The following is a 16162-nucleotide window of genomic DNA, read 5'->3' on the forward strand; positions in this document are numbered from 1 at the left end:
AGGTTTAATAAATGCAAATGGTGCGAATTTCGCATTGCTATGCGATTAAGAACAAGGCGGTTATGTTATCTACTATCCCTCAAGTTCAACATTGGAGCTTTCGGGACATTGTTCCTATCTCATCTGTGCGGGGTTACTTTGATCATATGTGATATCATGGCGAGATAAGAAGCTTGATGAGCACCGATTAATCCTAGCCTTCATTGGACCCTCGCTTCATTCGCCTCAGAGCTGCAGGATGGTGTGGTGTGCCTGAACGAAGCTCTTGCACTCTCGGCAGCGACGCCGCCCCGTGATTTGCTCGTACCAGGCTGTGACTTGTCTTGAGTATTCAATCGCGTATCAGAATTCCCTCAGGGGGCGAGCTTACATGGCCTCTTCTACCGACATAAAATCCGGTCGGCATCTGGCCATCGATCCCCTCCGTCCCACATTGACAACGCTACCGATTCGATTTCCTAAAGAGGACGGTCCCGGGCCGGAAAAGTGGGCCGGACACCGGACCTCCGGGCCGATTCTCAAAGGGCCGACACCAAGCGACTCTTTCGACGGTGGCAACATCGGTATGCGCATGTTCGCGGCTGATAATACAGGCGACGTTTATTTTTAGCCTAGACACGGCCCGGTCCCATATCATTGAGCATGAAGCGATACCGGTGCTTGGTAGAGGTCAGATGAATGGCAGGTCAGGTGAGGACAACACCACGTTGAGGCCATCACGGAACTGTAGATAAACAAAACATCCCCGGCATTGAGCTTTTAGCGAATCATTATCTTAAAGAGCTAAACGACAATATGTGTCATATACAATGACTAACTCTCCAACCAAGCATTCCACATTTGTGGCATAGGGTAGTTAAATATGGATACCAATGAGTAAGTGCAAGTCATGCCACAATGGATGTGATCTATACAGGCATGGTTCTAACGTATGCTGTATATAGGTTTAGCTGATATTGAATAGTATTATCCCGAAAACTTGCTAAAAAGCTTTGGTATTCTCAATACTCTATCGCCGGCTCATAGTTTTAGATGTGTGGTTCTATGCTTGAGCTCAACCATCCTCTGATCCCTTTCCTACCCAATACTCATAGAAAAAACACTCACCATTCTATCGCTAAGTTCAAATATTTTAAGGACAAGAGCCCCATTCGAGCGACAAGGCAAAGGCGGGAGATCTCAAGATTGAAATTCCGGACCAAATATCCTCATATTGTTCTTCATGTCCAAACTCGGCGTTCCTAGTCGCCCTCGTTCTACCTACATCAGAAACTTTAAGTGAGCTTCTTGTGGAATTATCGATACGGTTGATGGGTAAGGGGAAGATTTATCGAAATATCCTCACATAACAGAAGTGTATACCCTCCAGTCAGGCTTAAAACACATCTGCTACCGCACTGAACTGGGATTACATGCATTTGTTCTGGCACTTAAGCTCCTAAATAAAGCAATGATGCGTATTCCCTATGAAGAGGCCTTGAATTTCTACCTACAGACCATTAAGTAGACCACTTCCGAGGAGGACGTCGGCGCTATGAAAAGTTGGTAGGTCCATAGAGGCTTCTAGGACAAACCGGCACAACAAGGGGTCAAGTCTGATCGGAGAGGCCGAGTTTTAGTGTAGAACCTGTCGCTGAAAGACCGAAAGAACATGGTGAAGAGGGAGGGTTTTATTGTAACTTGAGAGAGCTCCTGGTTGGCTTCTGTATTCATCAAAGAACACCATTTACCTCGCTTCTTGTGGACCCTGATGAAAGTCAGTTTCAAGAAGGTCAAGTTGGGCGTAGCCGAGGTATTGGAAATGTGGCTTGTCAAGTCCTGGAATGCAGCATGACAGTGTCTTTTTGAATGCCGGATTGTCGAACAGTTCGGTTTGTGTTGCAAACGACATACGAAGCCAGCGTTGCCCAATTAGCCTGGGGTTGATCTTGTCACCTTCATCGAAAGTTGCTACCCTCTCCGCGGACGATGTCGCAGTTCAAGCTGTATGGCTTTATATTTTCTTGGTTGAGCCTGCGCGGATAGCCGTGTTATCCTGTGACTTGATCTCGCTTCCTTGAGTGTTTCGCTGTACAGCTTGTACTTCTTGATGCTTTGATCATTGTATTTCTCTGGTCAGTTGGTGTTTTTGTCATAGGCAAGGTCGTTGAAGGTGACGCTGCCTTTCTTGACATCTGAGCGACCCAAGTCGAGACACCTGGATATGACGGGTGTGGTATGAAGGCGAAGGGCAGGCCGTTCGTCTGATCACTGTCGAGGTAGTCTCTCGTGTTGAGGGCAACACCAAGCAAGCATAGGGCTGATACGGGTTCAGCAAGAGAAGTCGAAAACTACTCGTCTTGTCACATTCAAAGGTCGTGTGGGTGGACTCCCAAGCTGACTAGTTGGTTGATCTGTGACGCTGAATTGCGGTCTCGACTTAATTAGAAGAAATTCGATTAGGGGTGGCGAAAGAGGAGAGGTTGTTAACCCAGCTTTTCCGACCGCTTTCCCTGTATCCATTAACCGATCACTGGCGCATTCTCTGGCGCTGGAGCCGCGTTGCCTTTCTGTCCGAAATGTGAGAAATTCGAGTGTCTCCTACCTGTGAACAACTTGCGACATCCCTTGGATTGTTACCCCTTTCTTATGCCATGCTCACCTGTTAGTGAAACCACATCGTGGATGAGTCCTCACTTTCTCTCCCCTTTTCTTCTTCTCCTTTTCATTTTTGTTTGTCTTTTTCACTCTTTCCATTATTGCCCTCTTTCTTCCGTTCCGATCCCATTTCCCCTCCACTTCTCCTTTGCCTGGGCGATCACTCTCAACTCCATAAACAACGTCTCATGGCCCTTTCCTTATCTCCGACTTTGTCTCCTGTGTTTCATCTCGCATTGTCTGATGTTGCAAGTGCTTAGCGAGGCTGTTTCGTTATATTTGGTGGTGTTTTGACATCAGGCTCGAGTTCGACTACACCATTTAGCCGGCGACGACATGATGAACACGAGTTATCATCCCCACCTCGCACCTCCGGTTAAGCAATTTGAAGATCGTCTGAAGCCATATCGACCATCAAAAGGCTGTGGGTCACATTCCTCAATCATGGTAGTGTCATTCCGGGGGTCGGAGACTCGTTGTCGGTTGAATTGAGTCTTATGAAAAGATGTCGCGCCGTGGGGATATGCCCTGAGAGGCTAAAGAGAGACATGACTTGTATCCGATAGAAGTCTGACACTATTGTTGAAACGAGGCGGGCCTTGGTTTTCTGCGGTCACGCGCATGAGGTCGGATGTATGGGATAAGGATAGCTGGTATATTATTCACCCCCTCTTGCGCCCCGTTATTGACCAGGGCGAGTCTCTGTCCATTGATCTAGTGGCCACGCCAGGCCCCATTCATGTTGTTAACTCATGGTGCTCAGAAGTTTGCCAAACAGGTACTTTGGCATGAGCGGCTTGGTGCTTGGTGCTTAACTTGACATCTTTGTGCTGACATGTTCATTGTTTTGTTAGTCGTCTGGGCTTTTCCATAGTAGCGCCTGATTCTTTGCTCTTCATCGCACTGTGGACGTACTTTGCGAGCTCGCCTTCTTCAGGCATTGGTGATGAGGATTTCTCTGGAGATGACCTCGAAGAAGTGTTATCAACGACTACGATGACTCTATGGCTGTGGCGGGGTGATATGCGTGTATGGCGCTGTGACGATCTGAATTGATGATTAGAGCCTTCGTATCATGGAGCACACAGCAATGACGCACCCGGCTTTCCATATTCGCAGTTGAAGTGTCCCGATTGTAACATTCGGATGCTCGCTTCGAACCCGCCGTGCTTCTAGATTGTCTGTTTCTGGGGGGATTATATGTTTGCTTGCATTAAGTGGTTGAAAGCTTGAGTTGTTGCTTGTTGTAGGTTTGTGTAGCCGTTTTGCATACTTGTCTCGTGTTATTATGGGGAGCGTCGATGTCGGTGTCAATGTCGATATTTTTAATCTTTTCATATCGGTACGATTTGATTGATGCGAGCTATGATGAAGGAATAGTTTGCGTAAACCTGAAAAATTCCTTGCCGATGTCTGTACATGGGCTGGCCGTCCCGAGAGAGATCGTGCTTCATATGCTCTGTCTTGGTCCCAATGTGCTTGACGGGCTTCCCTGGTTCGCCTTCACTCGTTGAGCTGGACGAATGCTCGTAATTTGTCTTCGCCACGCGTGATCGTTGTTGAGGGTTTCAGATGGTGTTGTCGAGGAGCCTTGTGGTGGGTGAATCGTTTGGTCGGGTTCAGTTATCCTCTCACACAGCGAGGAGGCAAGAGTGGTACCTTGGAGATGCCCAGAGTAGTGTTGGTGTGTGGCTACCTCCTCGGTAGGTGATAACGAAAGGTTCTCGGTTCTCGTTCGGGCGCAAGGTTTTCTCGACTCTTTGTCAGCTCCCACATTCCCATCGTCTCTGTCACGACCTTACCTGATATTGCCTCGTGTTTTCGTGTTCGTGAACTGCCGGATAAACTCGTTCTTAAGGATGAGCTGCGTCGGTGTGTTGAGTGGCCTCGGGACCGTAGTGTTTGGGGTTGAAGGCTCGTTCGACGGCCTCACACGAGCTCCCGGCCTTTCCATCAGGCTGCTCGATAACGTAGCCTCCACCATCGGCCTAGCAGGCGGTGACCAAAAACATCGAACTCGCGGCCAGAGCCCCATGGCCGAGCCGAGTTTGGTGTTTTGATCACCACTAGCAAGCGCCCACCATGTGGGGGATCCCAACACGCATCCAAGGGGGATTCCCAGAATGTGATCCCATCTCTGATAACGGCTGCCTTCAATACTGCCCAGTATTCACTCACCTCCTCCCCTCATCAGGGACGCTTCTCGTGACTTCCTTGTCTTCTGTTTGCAGACGGGCTAGCTAGCCTTCTCATGTGTCCGTCGATTGGCTTCGGTCGCCGCCTTCTCAGGCCATGCCTCGAGACTTTATCTTGCCTGCTGCACCTCGCCAGTGAGCAATAGCTTTGGCGATGACCTCTTGCTTAACTCGCTGTTCGTCGGTATAACGAGGTAATAGACAGTCGAAAAGTAGGTTAAGAAGTTAAGGACTCGGAGCCATCAGAAGCAACGTCTCGTTAAACCTGTCGCCAAGTCAATCCCAGGCGATTTCCAAAGAGCAACAAAGTTCTCCAAGCAAAGGCTGCATCCCAGCACGCGACAGAGGCGAGGAAATATCACTGCATTGATCCCCCCAAAGGCCCCTTTCATCAAACCTTTCATGGATATTGGCCGGATTGTTGGCGGCTTGGAGCAAAATCAGATCCGGTAAGGCAAAATTACACATTAAAGTGTCTCGTACATCACGGACGAATTAGTTCTCACTCATTAATTCGTACGCCAAGACCGAAACATTGTTCTGTCAACCGTGGGCATCTGCCCTCCCGGTCTCTCGTTATGTGGGAACATCATCACAGTCTAAACAACCGTTCGTAGTGATGAATCCATGCGGTGGAGGCCAGTTGCCGAAAGATCGAAGAGGAAAAGTTGGTTTATATGTATCTTGGTTCTTTGCTTGTTGAGCACGTGAGCAGTATGTGATGTTTTGCTCCCTGTTTCCCATATACGAATAGAAAATCGGCAATCTTGAGTCCGCCTCCTTAAAACTGAAGAACGACGTCGCCACAACTGCAGATTCGCCTCGGCCCCCTCTTCCAAATCTACTAGGATATCTAGAGCGCGATCTAGGGGCATCGGGCTTTGGTTGGACGGATTCGCCACTCTGGACATATCCATGATATTCTCGTAGTACAACGAGATGCCTGTGAGGAGGGAGATCATATTCGTCATAAGACTCTACAAGGATTCATCTTTATCTAAGATCATTTTCTCCCGCATTGAGACCTTTATCCCATAAAGAATTTGTCAAGGTTAGCTGACCATTATTCTTCGTACGTGATAAAACGTGGCTGTACATAACCAAGTACCCATTTAACAGTAGCCATTTGATTTAAACAGTAATCACCTCTATTGACAGAAGTTTTGATAGAGATACTCTTTCAAGCCCATCAGATCTACTCACAAACTCTCTCCGTACCCCTTCGGCTTGGCCCTTAAGCATGATATGCTTGACAGAGCAAGATGGAACAGGCCGAACACGAATGGCCGACTGAGAACATTCGCTCTGTTTGAATTAAAATGCATAAATAACCCTATCAAACTACAGCTCACTTGTTCATTGGTTTGTGGAGGAGGTGCACTCTCCTGTTACGACCTATATTGGAGCTATGTTATCTATCTTATATCACAAAGTCCATCGCACTTTTCAATGATCTTAGTGCTTACAGAGCTTGTGTAACCGAAAGTGCAACCAATAGATCCCAGTATACGTTGCAGCCGAGTTCGTATTTGCCGAACTGGGTAGTTGTGGGGTGGGACTGGGGCAATCATCAACATCAATGTAGAACTTCCGACTATTTTATTCAAGTTTTTGCTTCCAATTCTATAATCAAGGCTGCTATGGATGAATTGAGTAAGTTCGCAATGGCCGAGTGTTGCCTTTGGCAACTTTGCTCTGTGATAGCACTAATTAGGTTATATTAGGTATATCCTCATAAGCAACTGGAACACTGTAAGACGTTTATCATAAATTCAAGAATATGATCATCATAAATCAAAAAGGATCAGGTCAATGTCAATGAATAGTTTCTGAAAAGTATCGTCTGCATATGAAGCAAGTAGCCGAGTTGATGTATCAAGTATATGCTCACATTCCCTCACACCACTTTTCCCACAGCCTCGTTTTCAGATGCATCTTTTGCACTTTGAAACCCGTCTCGAACGTCAAAATGCATATTTGATATGTATGTGTTGTCAAATCGATCCGCTTCCTGCATCAACCATCTCCTTTCCATTTCCCCATGGCGAGTGTTGCAGTTGCAATAGCAAATAGCACATGCAGGAATTAATCGTCTGGGTTAGTCCCTCACTTACGATCCATCTGAGCCCGCATCTACAGCACTTTTGTTTCGCCCGGCCGTAGTGTAGCGTACATATACTTGTGAGGGGTGTAGGCGGGCGCCTTTTGGCGAACCACACCCGGATTGCTTCTTTGGCAGTCCCCTCCCCCACGTTGCACAAATTAAGCTGAGTCAAGACCCCTTCTAGACCAGTTCGTTCGAGACGAGGCAGCCAGTAAGAAATCCACCCGTTATTGCCGTCCCTGGGCTTGCTTTTTTGGCCCTGTGACTATCTGCACAGCCCTCTTGCTAAGACACGCGAGATCAGAGAGGCCTTGTTGAGGCCTCCGGGGCTAGACTTTAATTCGCGTAGTTCATTTTGAGGCAAGACAGAAAGAGCCTCAAAAAATCTGGTTGTGTGGACATACGGCTCAAACAGGTTACCATGTCGTGCATTACGATGACATGTTACAAAGGCTGGCCTGAGGGTGGTCGTTCAATGTGTTTTATTGATGTTTTTAGTGCCTTGGCTTGGATATTTCATGTGCTTCTATCCACTATCCGCTGAAGACACGGCAGGCCTCAGAGTCCTAAGAAGTTCAACCCGTTGGCGAGGAATATGACATGTCGAAGCCATGCGCAGCTCCATTCCCCATACTCATTGTCTGATACAACGGCAGGCCTGGCGTGACGAACAGAGAGGGGCCCTCATGTCTAACCTGAGATGTAAGCCACTCGCCCGGGCTGCGAGGAGACAAGGCTATATCGTCGATGCTGCAGATGGACGTCTGCGAGTGCGGAGGTGTGTTGGGCAGCACAACACCCGGGCGGGCTGCATCTTCTGCAGACTCGAAGGGATATTTCGGAAACCCGGGAAACTTTAGACTTGGATCGAATGAGATGAGGGTGACGGGCCTCAGTTGTCCTTCCCTCCGTGCGGGCGAATAGACGAGAATTCTCTCGTCCAGGCTCCATTCGAGGCCGTCGAACCTTTGTGAGGGGTTAATGACCTCATGGAGCTGGGCCAAGACGTCGTCGGGTTGAGAAGGGCTTGGTTCTGGCGGCCACATATTGACTGCTTGTTCTATGCCATGCTGGCTCGATGAAGATGGATGCCCCCATTCCTGCTTGACGGCCTCCATCTTTGGCCTCACCCTGAGCTGCAGCAGCGGATTGGCGCTATATGCTTCGTACACAAGATCGACGAATGCTTCGCAAGACGGGTTATAAGACCGGACTGGGCATTCGCCAAGGGTGTAGGTGATGGTGTCGCTTGGGTTGTCGCCGACGTGGATGTCCCCAGGAGTTCGCTCCTCAAAATGCTTCTCGCAATCCCAAGCCGTCTCGATGGGTGAGTTTTCGGCAGTGGCTGGCGGTGTAAGTAGAGAATGTTCAACGAGATCGTGGCCGAACCGGAGTCTTTTCTTGTAACAAGTCCTCTGGCTCCCCGCATTTCCTGGGAACCACTCTCGACGGACTTCAATGATGAAGACTTCTCCTGTATTTTCATCTTTGGTGAGTTGGAGTGAGGTCCAGCGATCATCGAGGGCGCCCTCTGAATCGTGACGCCGCCAGAGGTTGCGCTTCAGGGGTTTCTCGCAACTCTCATGCGTTGCTTCACTCACTGGAAACCTAATAGCTTGGTAGTAGCAGTTTGGAATCTCGTAGTTAGTCTGCGTCTTCAACTTGTTCGAAACGCAGTAAAAATGGTCGTCGATGATCTCGAAGCAGATGTCGGATCCAACCTTGGAGCCCTCAAACTCCCAAAGAATAATATGCGTGTCCGACCATTGCCGGGTCGCAAGATCGAGCCGCTGGACACCCCATCTGTAGGTGCCGTCAATCCTGGCATGTGACTTTGTGACGCAGAACAGGTAGTTCTTGTCGTTCCGGATCAAGATCTGATGCTCTGAACACAGCGGCTTCACGACAACCCATTGGAAGTCTGACCTCACCTCAAAGATGATGAGCCAGCAGCACGTCGTACCCCCTGGACCTGAGTGGCCCGGCACGACAGAACACCCTCGGCGCAGTACAGGGGCTCAAAGGAGTACGGCAGAAGCGGATCGTAGTCGCGGACGGCGTGCAGGAGCAAGGGAACGTTGACCTTGAGCTCCTCCGAGGGATTTTGACGGACGTTGAGGACACGGAGGTGCTCGCGGTTCACCGTGTAACACAGGTACCCGTTCGTATACACGAAACGATCCACCATGGCCACGATGGCTGCCGTCCAGGGCTCAGCAGAACGAACGGCCATTCGTCGCTTGACGAGCCGCCTAAAGGCCCTCGCAAAGTCCCCCGTCTCACGCGCCTCTCTGGCCTCGGCCGAGTGGTCTGCCTTCTAAGCTTTCGTCAGCAGACTTGTAAGCCAAGGAGGCGCAGCTGAACGAACGGACCTTGAGAAGGGCGAGACGGCATATGCGTCGATCATAGAGAATGTAGCTGAGGCAGCGGCTGGTCAATCCGAGGTTGAAGATGCTCTCTACATCGAGGTTTTCGACGAGGAGGGCGACAATTTCGGCCGGGAGGCGGAGGATGCTCATGACGGAGTCGAGGTCCAAGGAAGAGAAAGGAGCCCTTTCAATAACGACGTCATAACATGGTCACCATGTATAGGAATGTGTAAATGGCGAGAGGCTATCCAAGGGCCAGAGCAAACAGGCCTATAAAACGAAAGACCTGAGCAGAGCCGCATCGTCTTGCTCTCTTGTTCAGAGCCTGATTTTTGTTCCCCCTACCCATTGCGGCTCTGCTGTTGCGCCCTAAACGCCAGTGAATGAGCTAAACTCATGCTAATACCACCGAAATTGATTAGTTCAGGAATGGTTGGGGGAGAGGAAAACAGGGCTAACCTGGTGTGTTGGACAAAGAACGAGCAGTCTCAAAAGGCTCTGAAGTGAGACGACAGAGGATGGTGGTGATGCTGACGGCTATTTTTTTTTTTTTTTTTACCTCGCACGCGATCAAAACTTCTAGTAAGACTTCCAAGTGGGTGTGCTACGCCATACGCTGTCATGCAGCAGCTAGGAATCACGAGAGAGCTATTGTTGAATGTGTCGTGGTGCCACTATCTTGGCTTCATCGTGTTGAGCCTCACCCTTGGTTGAGCGCTCATTCGGCTAGAGGCGTCACGAATGGACGTGTCTCGGCATGGTGCTCATCTCATCCAATTTCTGCCCTTTCCGATTCAATGTTAAACCAATAATCTCGTTTGTCTCTGTCTCCCCGGGCCTTTGAGGCGCAGCAGCGCACAAACAAGACACAATGTTACACGGAAGAGAGCCAGTCTCTCGAAAACACGGGTCCAAAGCTTGACCCAGAAAAAGTACTTTCAATGCGGCTCTGCGGTGGTGGCGTGCCACTGCAGGGTATATTATTCACTGAGCAACTTACCTGTGTCAATAACAGAAGAGCCTCAACTGCCAAGTCATTTTCACTGACGATTCGAGCATTTAGAGTTTTTCAGATGCGTTTTGTTTGCGTTAGAATCAGCCATTGATGCTCCTCCGTGGTCTGATTCAGTCACCAAAACATCAAACCTCAGAGCCTGATTTATGTATGAGGTCCTTTTTACCAGGCTGTGTTAGCTTTAGCCGGGCGTCTCTTCCCGCTCTCCCTGGCTACCTACAGCCAACAATGTCACAAGAATGCATCTCTGCATATGTCACTATTGGCCTGGCACACCGGTCGACAAACTGCACATCCCTGTCTGACTCCTCTCAAAGACCCCAGCATAAGAATAGAAGAGGGTTATATAAAAATATTAAAAAAATTACCAAGATCCTCATAATAATAGAAATTACTTTATAAGGCTTATGTATTATTTTATAATTTATCATCCTTACATAAACGTGTGCCTGCGTTCATTTGATGCCTGTTCTACTAGCGTCCGGTGGAACTGTTCCTCAACACCAACGTTCCTAGCCCCGCATCACGAGAGGAAGCTCAGCAGAGCCTCATTTCTTTCCCACCGAATTCTCTAACCGCTTTTTGAAATCAGGCTCTGGGCTGGGGCAGTGCGCTGCAGCACCCGTATGCAAAAATACGCCCTTCCTAATCACCCTAGCCCACGCAATGGTCACCCGGAAAGCTTCCCCGGGCCCAGGGTGACCTTGACCCCGGCTGCCTCCCAGACTTCACCTGTCCGACCTGCCCGATGCCCCAAGTGAAAACATACCCCGCTCTCACGAACGAACCCTTTCCTGGGGTCATTAGAGCTCTATAGCTATTCTACCAATGCCTCGGCTCACGCACGCGAGCATCCCTCTCCTTCTCTCCTCTTCCGAGAGTGCCGCCCCCCGGTGCTCCACGCGCCCGCTCTCAACCTTCACCTTGCAAGTGCCGCAGTTACCAACCTCGCAGGATGATGGGACATCGTCAAACTCCCGGCGGAGCACCTCCAGCAGGCTCTCTTCCCCGTCCACTCGGACTAGCTTGTCGCCCCGGTTGACCACCTGCACCTCGAATGCATCCCCCGACACCTCAGCCGCAAATCGCTCAAAGTGAACCTCGTTTGCTGGAATCCCGTGTTTCTGGACCGCCTCTTTGGCAGCCGCCATCATCCTGGTTGGCCCGCACACGTAAAGGTGGCTGTTCCAGGGGAGTGCCTTGACAATCGCTTCAATGTCCATCCTCTGCCCCTTGCTCCCATCATAGACGACCACATCATCCCCTAGAGCCTCTAACCGATCCCGATATGGAAACTCTTCGACTGAACGTACAGCATAGTGCAGCTTTAGCGCCCAGTGAATCGTGTGATATCTCTTCAGCAGGTCCATGAATGCAGTGATACCTATCCCCCCTGCGATGAAGATGTGTGTGCTTGCTGATTTGGCCGGAACGACATCGCTTGTGATTCTGCCGACCTGGATAACGTTTCCCAGCTGAGCGTGGTCGTGTAGATACCGGGAGCCTCCGCGGCTTTTGTCGTCGAGAGCCACGCCCAGCTCAAACAGGTTTCCCACGTTCGCCTTGTCCTTCTTCTCTGCTGTTGACACTATCGAGTAGGACCGTGTGAGCCCGTTCGGGAGCTTCAGTCGTGCATGAGATCCGGGAACAAACTTCTCCGCCTCCGGGTCCGGAGTAACAGCCTGCAAAACTAATGAAACTACTCTGGCAGTCTCCATCTTGCGGCTGATGATCCTGTAATCCTTCCAAGCATCTTTCCTGTTCTTTCTCCTCGCCCTGGCAACTCTCTTCAGGAACTGCCCTCTGCTCTCCTGACCCAAGACTTCCAAAGTCGACAACTCCTCGTTCATTTCAAGATTGTCCGTGTTACGATGCAAGTACTCCTGCACCCGTTCAACAGTCCACTTGGGCCATTGACGTTCCACGAGCCTCAATTCATCTCCAACACTGACGAACCCTTCACGTAGCACACGGTAGTACCATCCGGTGCGGCTCGTCTGGTATGTAACAGGCGCAAAGTTCTTGAGCGAGAACCGGTGGTTCAGTTTGAAGCATGGCTGACGGGGCAAAGAGACCTGCAGTAGAACCTCGGGGCCAACAGAGATTATATCGCCGATGCAGACGTTGCGCTCGTTCATCTTGGCCGTCACAAAGTTCTCACCGAATCCGCCAGGGACAAAGCGATCTTGGCGTTCTGGATATGATGCTTGCCAGGCGAGATAATGAGATGAACAGTCTGGGCTGGGTCAGTAATGGGGTTGAATAAGCATATGAAACGGATATTCTCATGCTCAGATCAGAAGAACATAGGTACTCACATCCGAGGATGGCCTTGTCTGGGCCACCATGAAACGTCGGATCATGCTCATCGCCTTCAAGACCAAGCTTGCTGACTTTCATTGGGCCTAGACACATTTTCTTGTCGATTCCTGACATGACCTCAAGACCTGGCATCTTTTTCATCCTCGATGTCCGGATCTCCAGTAACTTGTCCACCACAAAGGGACGGCTTAGCTCCTCGGAAGACATTATAGTCATCTCGTATCATACACCGGCGGATAACTGTCACTTAAGTATGACGTGATGATGGGAGATATATCAGATCTTGAAGTTGGTACTCTTTGAGATACCGTTATCGTTTGTGCAAGAAGTCAAAATTGATACGGCAGTGGAGGTCCTTCTCATTCTAACTGGCCTAGTGAATGGCTGTCCCCACAGCCGAAGAACAGAGGCAATTGGCACTTGATTGAATGACAACTATCTAGAGGCATACTGAGAGAACAGGAGCGTCACTCAGTTCCTAATCTAAGTATGATACTTACTCATCATAACTGACCTAAAGACTTATAGGACCTTACTATAATAATGAGATGGGAATATGACTGTTTGCCAAAATATTGACAAAAGTTTTGTCTTTAGGTACGTTGAATTAACCCCCCTTACGCTAACTAGGACTGCTATCATACCTATCGAAAGACGAAAATATACTCTTAGGGTTGTTCTAATGCCAGGCACCTGGCTATCCTGACTGTTGTCAGACATCTGTTCCTGATGGATGTTGGTCTACACTTGGGCATGCCAAATAATACTTCCGCCTCGATACAACGAATATACGAAATGATTAGACACGTCCCCAAGCCTAGAAGTATATGGAATAATCCTGTCTCTTCTGATCCAGGTCAAGCCCCTCGGGCAACACAAGGACCCAGCGAGTTCTGCCTCTGGCTCTACCCTCATCCTCAAATATCAATATGATTTAAATTATCTGCTTCTGCAGACGTCAAGCAAATGTCCTTCCATAACGCCAGGAATGCCCGTCTTTGACCGCAGAGGCTCGCCCACATCTCTAGATACAAGAGGGACTCTGGGATATCGCTCCCGGGTTACATCAGTCACGCACCCTCCCTCTTTCTTGCCCGCCCCTTTGCTTCTCCCATACGCCTAGAACCCTTAGAGCTCCACATCTCCGGTGTTGCTCTTTTGCATTTGTGAGCGTCTATCGTGGGCGCGTTGCGATGACATGATTCGCTTCGTTGTGATGGTATCGAGGTAAGTGAAAGCCTTGTCGCGGACCGGACTGCCGCCGTACATGGTGTCATGGTCAGATTATTCAGCCGTTAAGTTGTACATAGTTGCCTGGCATCATGGTTAGCTTTATAGTTGATAACTGCCCGGGAAAACCTACCAGGGAATTGTCCCTCCTTGCCGTCTAGACGTCCCGTCCACCATTCATTGTCATTTTGCGTCCTCTGGATAATCTCAATCACGTCGCCCGTCCGGAAACTCAAGTCGCCCTCAGCTTGTGCAGCGTAATCGTAAAGAGCCGTGACTGTCTCGGTCGCAGGCGCTGTTAGGCGCTTGGGCTTAGGCTTGGGCTTGGGAGGCGGGGGCTTCTTCTTGCCAGCGGCGATCGCGGCCAGGCCGGCATTGGCACCAGTTGGGGGAGTATACGGTGGTGGCGCGGCCTCGTTGGACTCGGTTTGACGTTGGTATCCGCCAATCTTGGGGCTGGTGATGGTGCTGGTCGGGGTCTTTGAGTCTTCGCCCTGGGTGAGCAGCGCAGGCTGCTTGGGACCCTCGAGTGCGGGCTTGGCTCCATATCTCACTGGTCGGGGGCGACCGGTTGTCTTGAAGCGAACGATTGATAGGGCTTCGGCCTGTTCTTGGATATCGCCGCGCTTCTGGTGGAAGGCCTCCTCGATGTCGAGCGTCAGGTCAAAGTATCCAATATCGCACTGCTGCATCCGCTCGTGCAGGGTATAAAAGATGTTGAGCTGCATATAGTAAAAGGACTGGAAGAGAGGCTGGATAAACTCGCGCTCGAGCGCAAACAGCTTGGGCAGTTCGTCCTTGAGGAGGTCGTTGAAGTAGTTAAAGTCCTGGGTGGCCTGCTCAACATCTCCTTCAGCCTTCCACATGGCCTTCTCGTCCTTGGCGGTGCGCTCCTTCTTGTCCTGCAGCTTCTTGAGGGTGGCGCGATGACGGTCGTAGTCGAGTCTCTTGTGCTCGCGCTTGACGGCCGTCTTGCGTATCACCTTGATGACGTCGAGCAGCTCGTTGGCGGGACGGATAACTCTAGTCTCTATCATATCCAGCTCGGGCGCTAACGTTTCTTGCAGGTCCTTGACGACGGCTTCGTACTCCTCGCAGGCGGCGATGCCCTCGGGGTTGCCCTCGACAATGGCCGAGTCGGGGTCAGACGCACGACCCGAGATGGGCTTATAGACTTCGGTCATGGCCTTGCTGAACTCGATCTGGTGGGATAGCATGCCATTGATGGCGTCAAAGTACTTTTTGGATTCATCGTGGAGCTTCTTGGTCTCGGTCTCGAGTTCCTGAAAACGGCGTTCGGCGTCGATATAGACAGCGTCCTTGGTGTGTTCGCCAATGTTGAACTTGGCTTTGAATTGTTGAGGCGCCTAGATGATCCAGAGGTGTCAGTATTGCTTCTCTCTGTCGCATGATGATCCAGCTGGCTGTTGATCCTCCCGTGTATCCAGCTTGCGCGGCATCGCGAGGTGTCTCTGCGCGCGTCTGCAGGCTTCCACAATCCAGCCACCAGGTGAGGGGCAGGCACGGCTTACCCGGGTGAGGCTCTTTTGAAAGCCTTTGAAGCTCATGGCGAGGGCGCGATGGTGTCAGGCAGATACTTGATGGTTCGGTGGATGGATCAGCAGAAGGAAGAAAAGATCGCGGAAAACCTCGAATCGCGAGGCCGCCAAGTTGAACGAAAGGGCATCAACCTTAATTAAGAAGGCATGTGGATGGATCAATGTGACGACTCGTGGAACGGTGACGACTTTGGAGTGGCTGTGCCCTCAGCACTCAGCGTCCTCGCCCAGCTTTTTTGCTGCCCAGCCTGCCCAGCCTGCCCAGCTGCCAAGCTATTGTTTTGTGGCGCAGGCGGTTATTCGGAATCGCTTTTGGGGGAGTTTGCGCTGATTCCACGGGGTTTAGAGGGTCTCCGGGGCCCGTCTTGAGCCACAATGTGCCACTGCGTCACAGCAGAGTTGCGTCACTTCTGCTGGGACCCAGGCATCCATGGATCCATCAATCTCACTCTTCAAGGCACAGCACCTCGTCTACAGGCTCGTTCAGGGCATCCAGGCGAACACCTCCTACGTTGTAAGGGAGGGTACGTACCTTTGAGAAAGAAGCTCCGCAACGGGAGCGACCATCCTCGCAGGGAACAAGGCAGGACTGTGCTGGGGTAGTTCTTCTTAAAGGAGCTCTCCTGGAAATGACCGAGGCCTTGCAGCAAAAACCAATCTCTGGCACAACGACAACACCAACCAATTTCATCGTAGAATTTTGTGTCAAATTGCCTCTTTGGGTTTTTCTA

At 50.4% G+C, this 16162-nt stretch overlaps 3 protein-coding genes across 3 annotated transcripts; all 3 read right to left on the bottom strand.

Annotated features, from left to right (window-relative positions):
* Positions 1-7511: 7511 nt before the first annotated feature.
* Positions 7512-9455, bottom strand: MRS44_007652 (uncharacterized protein; the record flags this gene model as incomplete). The annotated part of the gene is made up of 3 exons (XM_065620612.1): positions 7512-8813; positions 8900-9250; positions 9309-9455. The coding sequence occupies 3 exons, from the start codon at positions 9453-9455 to the stop codon at positions 7512-7514; spliced, it is 1800 nt and encodes a 599-aa protein (XP_065476684.1).
* Positions 9456-11123: 1668 nt separating this feature from the next.
* On the bottom strand, positions 11124-12849 carry MRS44_007653 (uncharacterized protein; the record flags this gene model as incomplete). The annotated part of the gene is made up of 2 exons (XM_065620613.1): positions 11124-12556; positions 12639-12849. 2 exons carry the CDS (start codon positions 12847-12849, stop codon positions 11124-11126), a joined length of 1644 nt encoding a protein of 547 aa, XP_065476685.1.
* A 1081-nt stretch (positions 12850-13930) lies between these two features.
* MRS44_007654 (uncharacterized protein) lies at positions 13931-15440 on the bottom strand (the record flags this gene model as incomplete). Its single annotated transcript, XM_046269301.2, has 3 exons — positions 13931-13956; positions 14006-15239; positions 15405-15440. The coding sequence occupies 3 exons, from the start codon at positions 15438-15440 to the stop codon at positions 13931-13933; spliced, it is 1296 nt and encodes a 431-aa protein (XP_046134338.1).
* Between the last annotated feature and the right edge of the window lie 722 nt (positions 15441-16162).

Source organism: Fusarium solani, assembly GCF_023522795.1.
Source record: "Fusarium solani strain SB1 chromosome Unknown bctg00000004, whole genome shotgun sequence".
NCBI lineage: Eukaryota > Fungi > Ascomycota > Sordariomycetes > Hypocreales > Nectriaceae > Fusarium > Fusarium solani.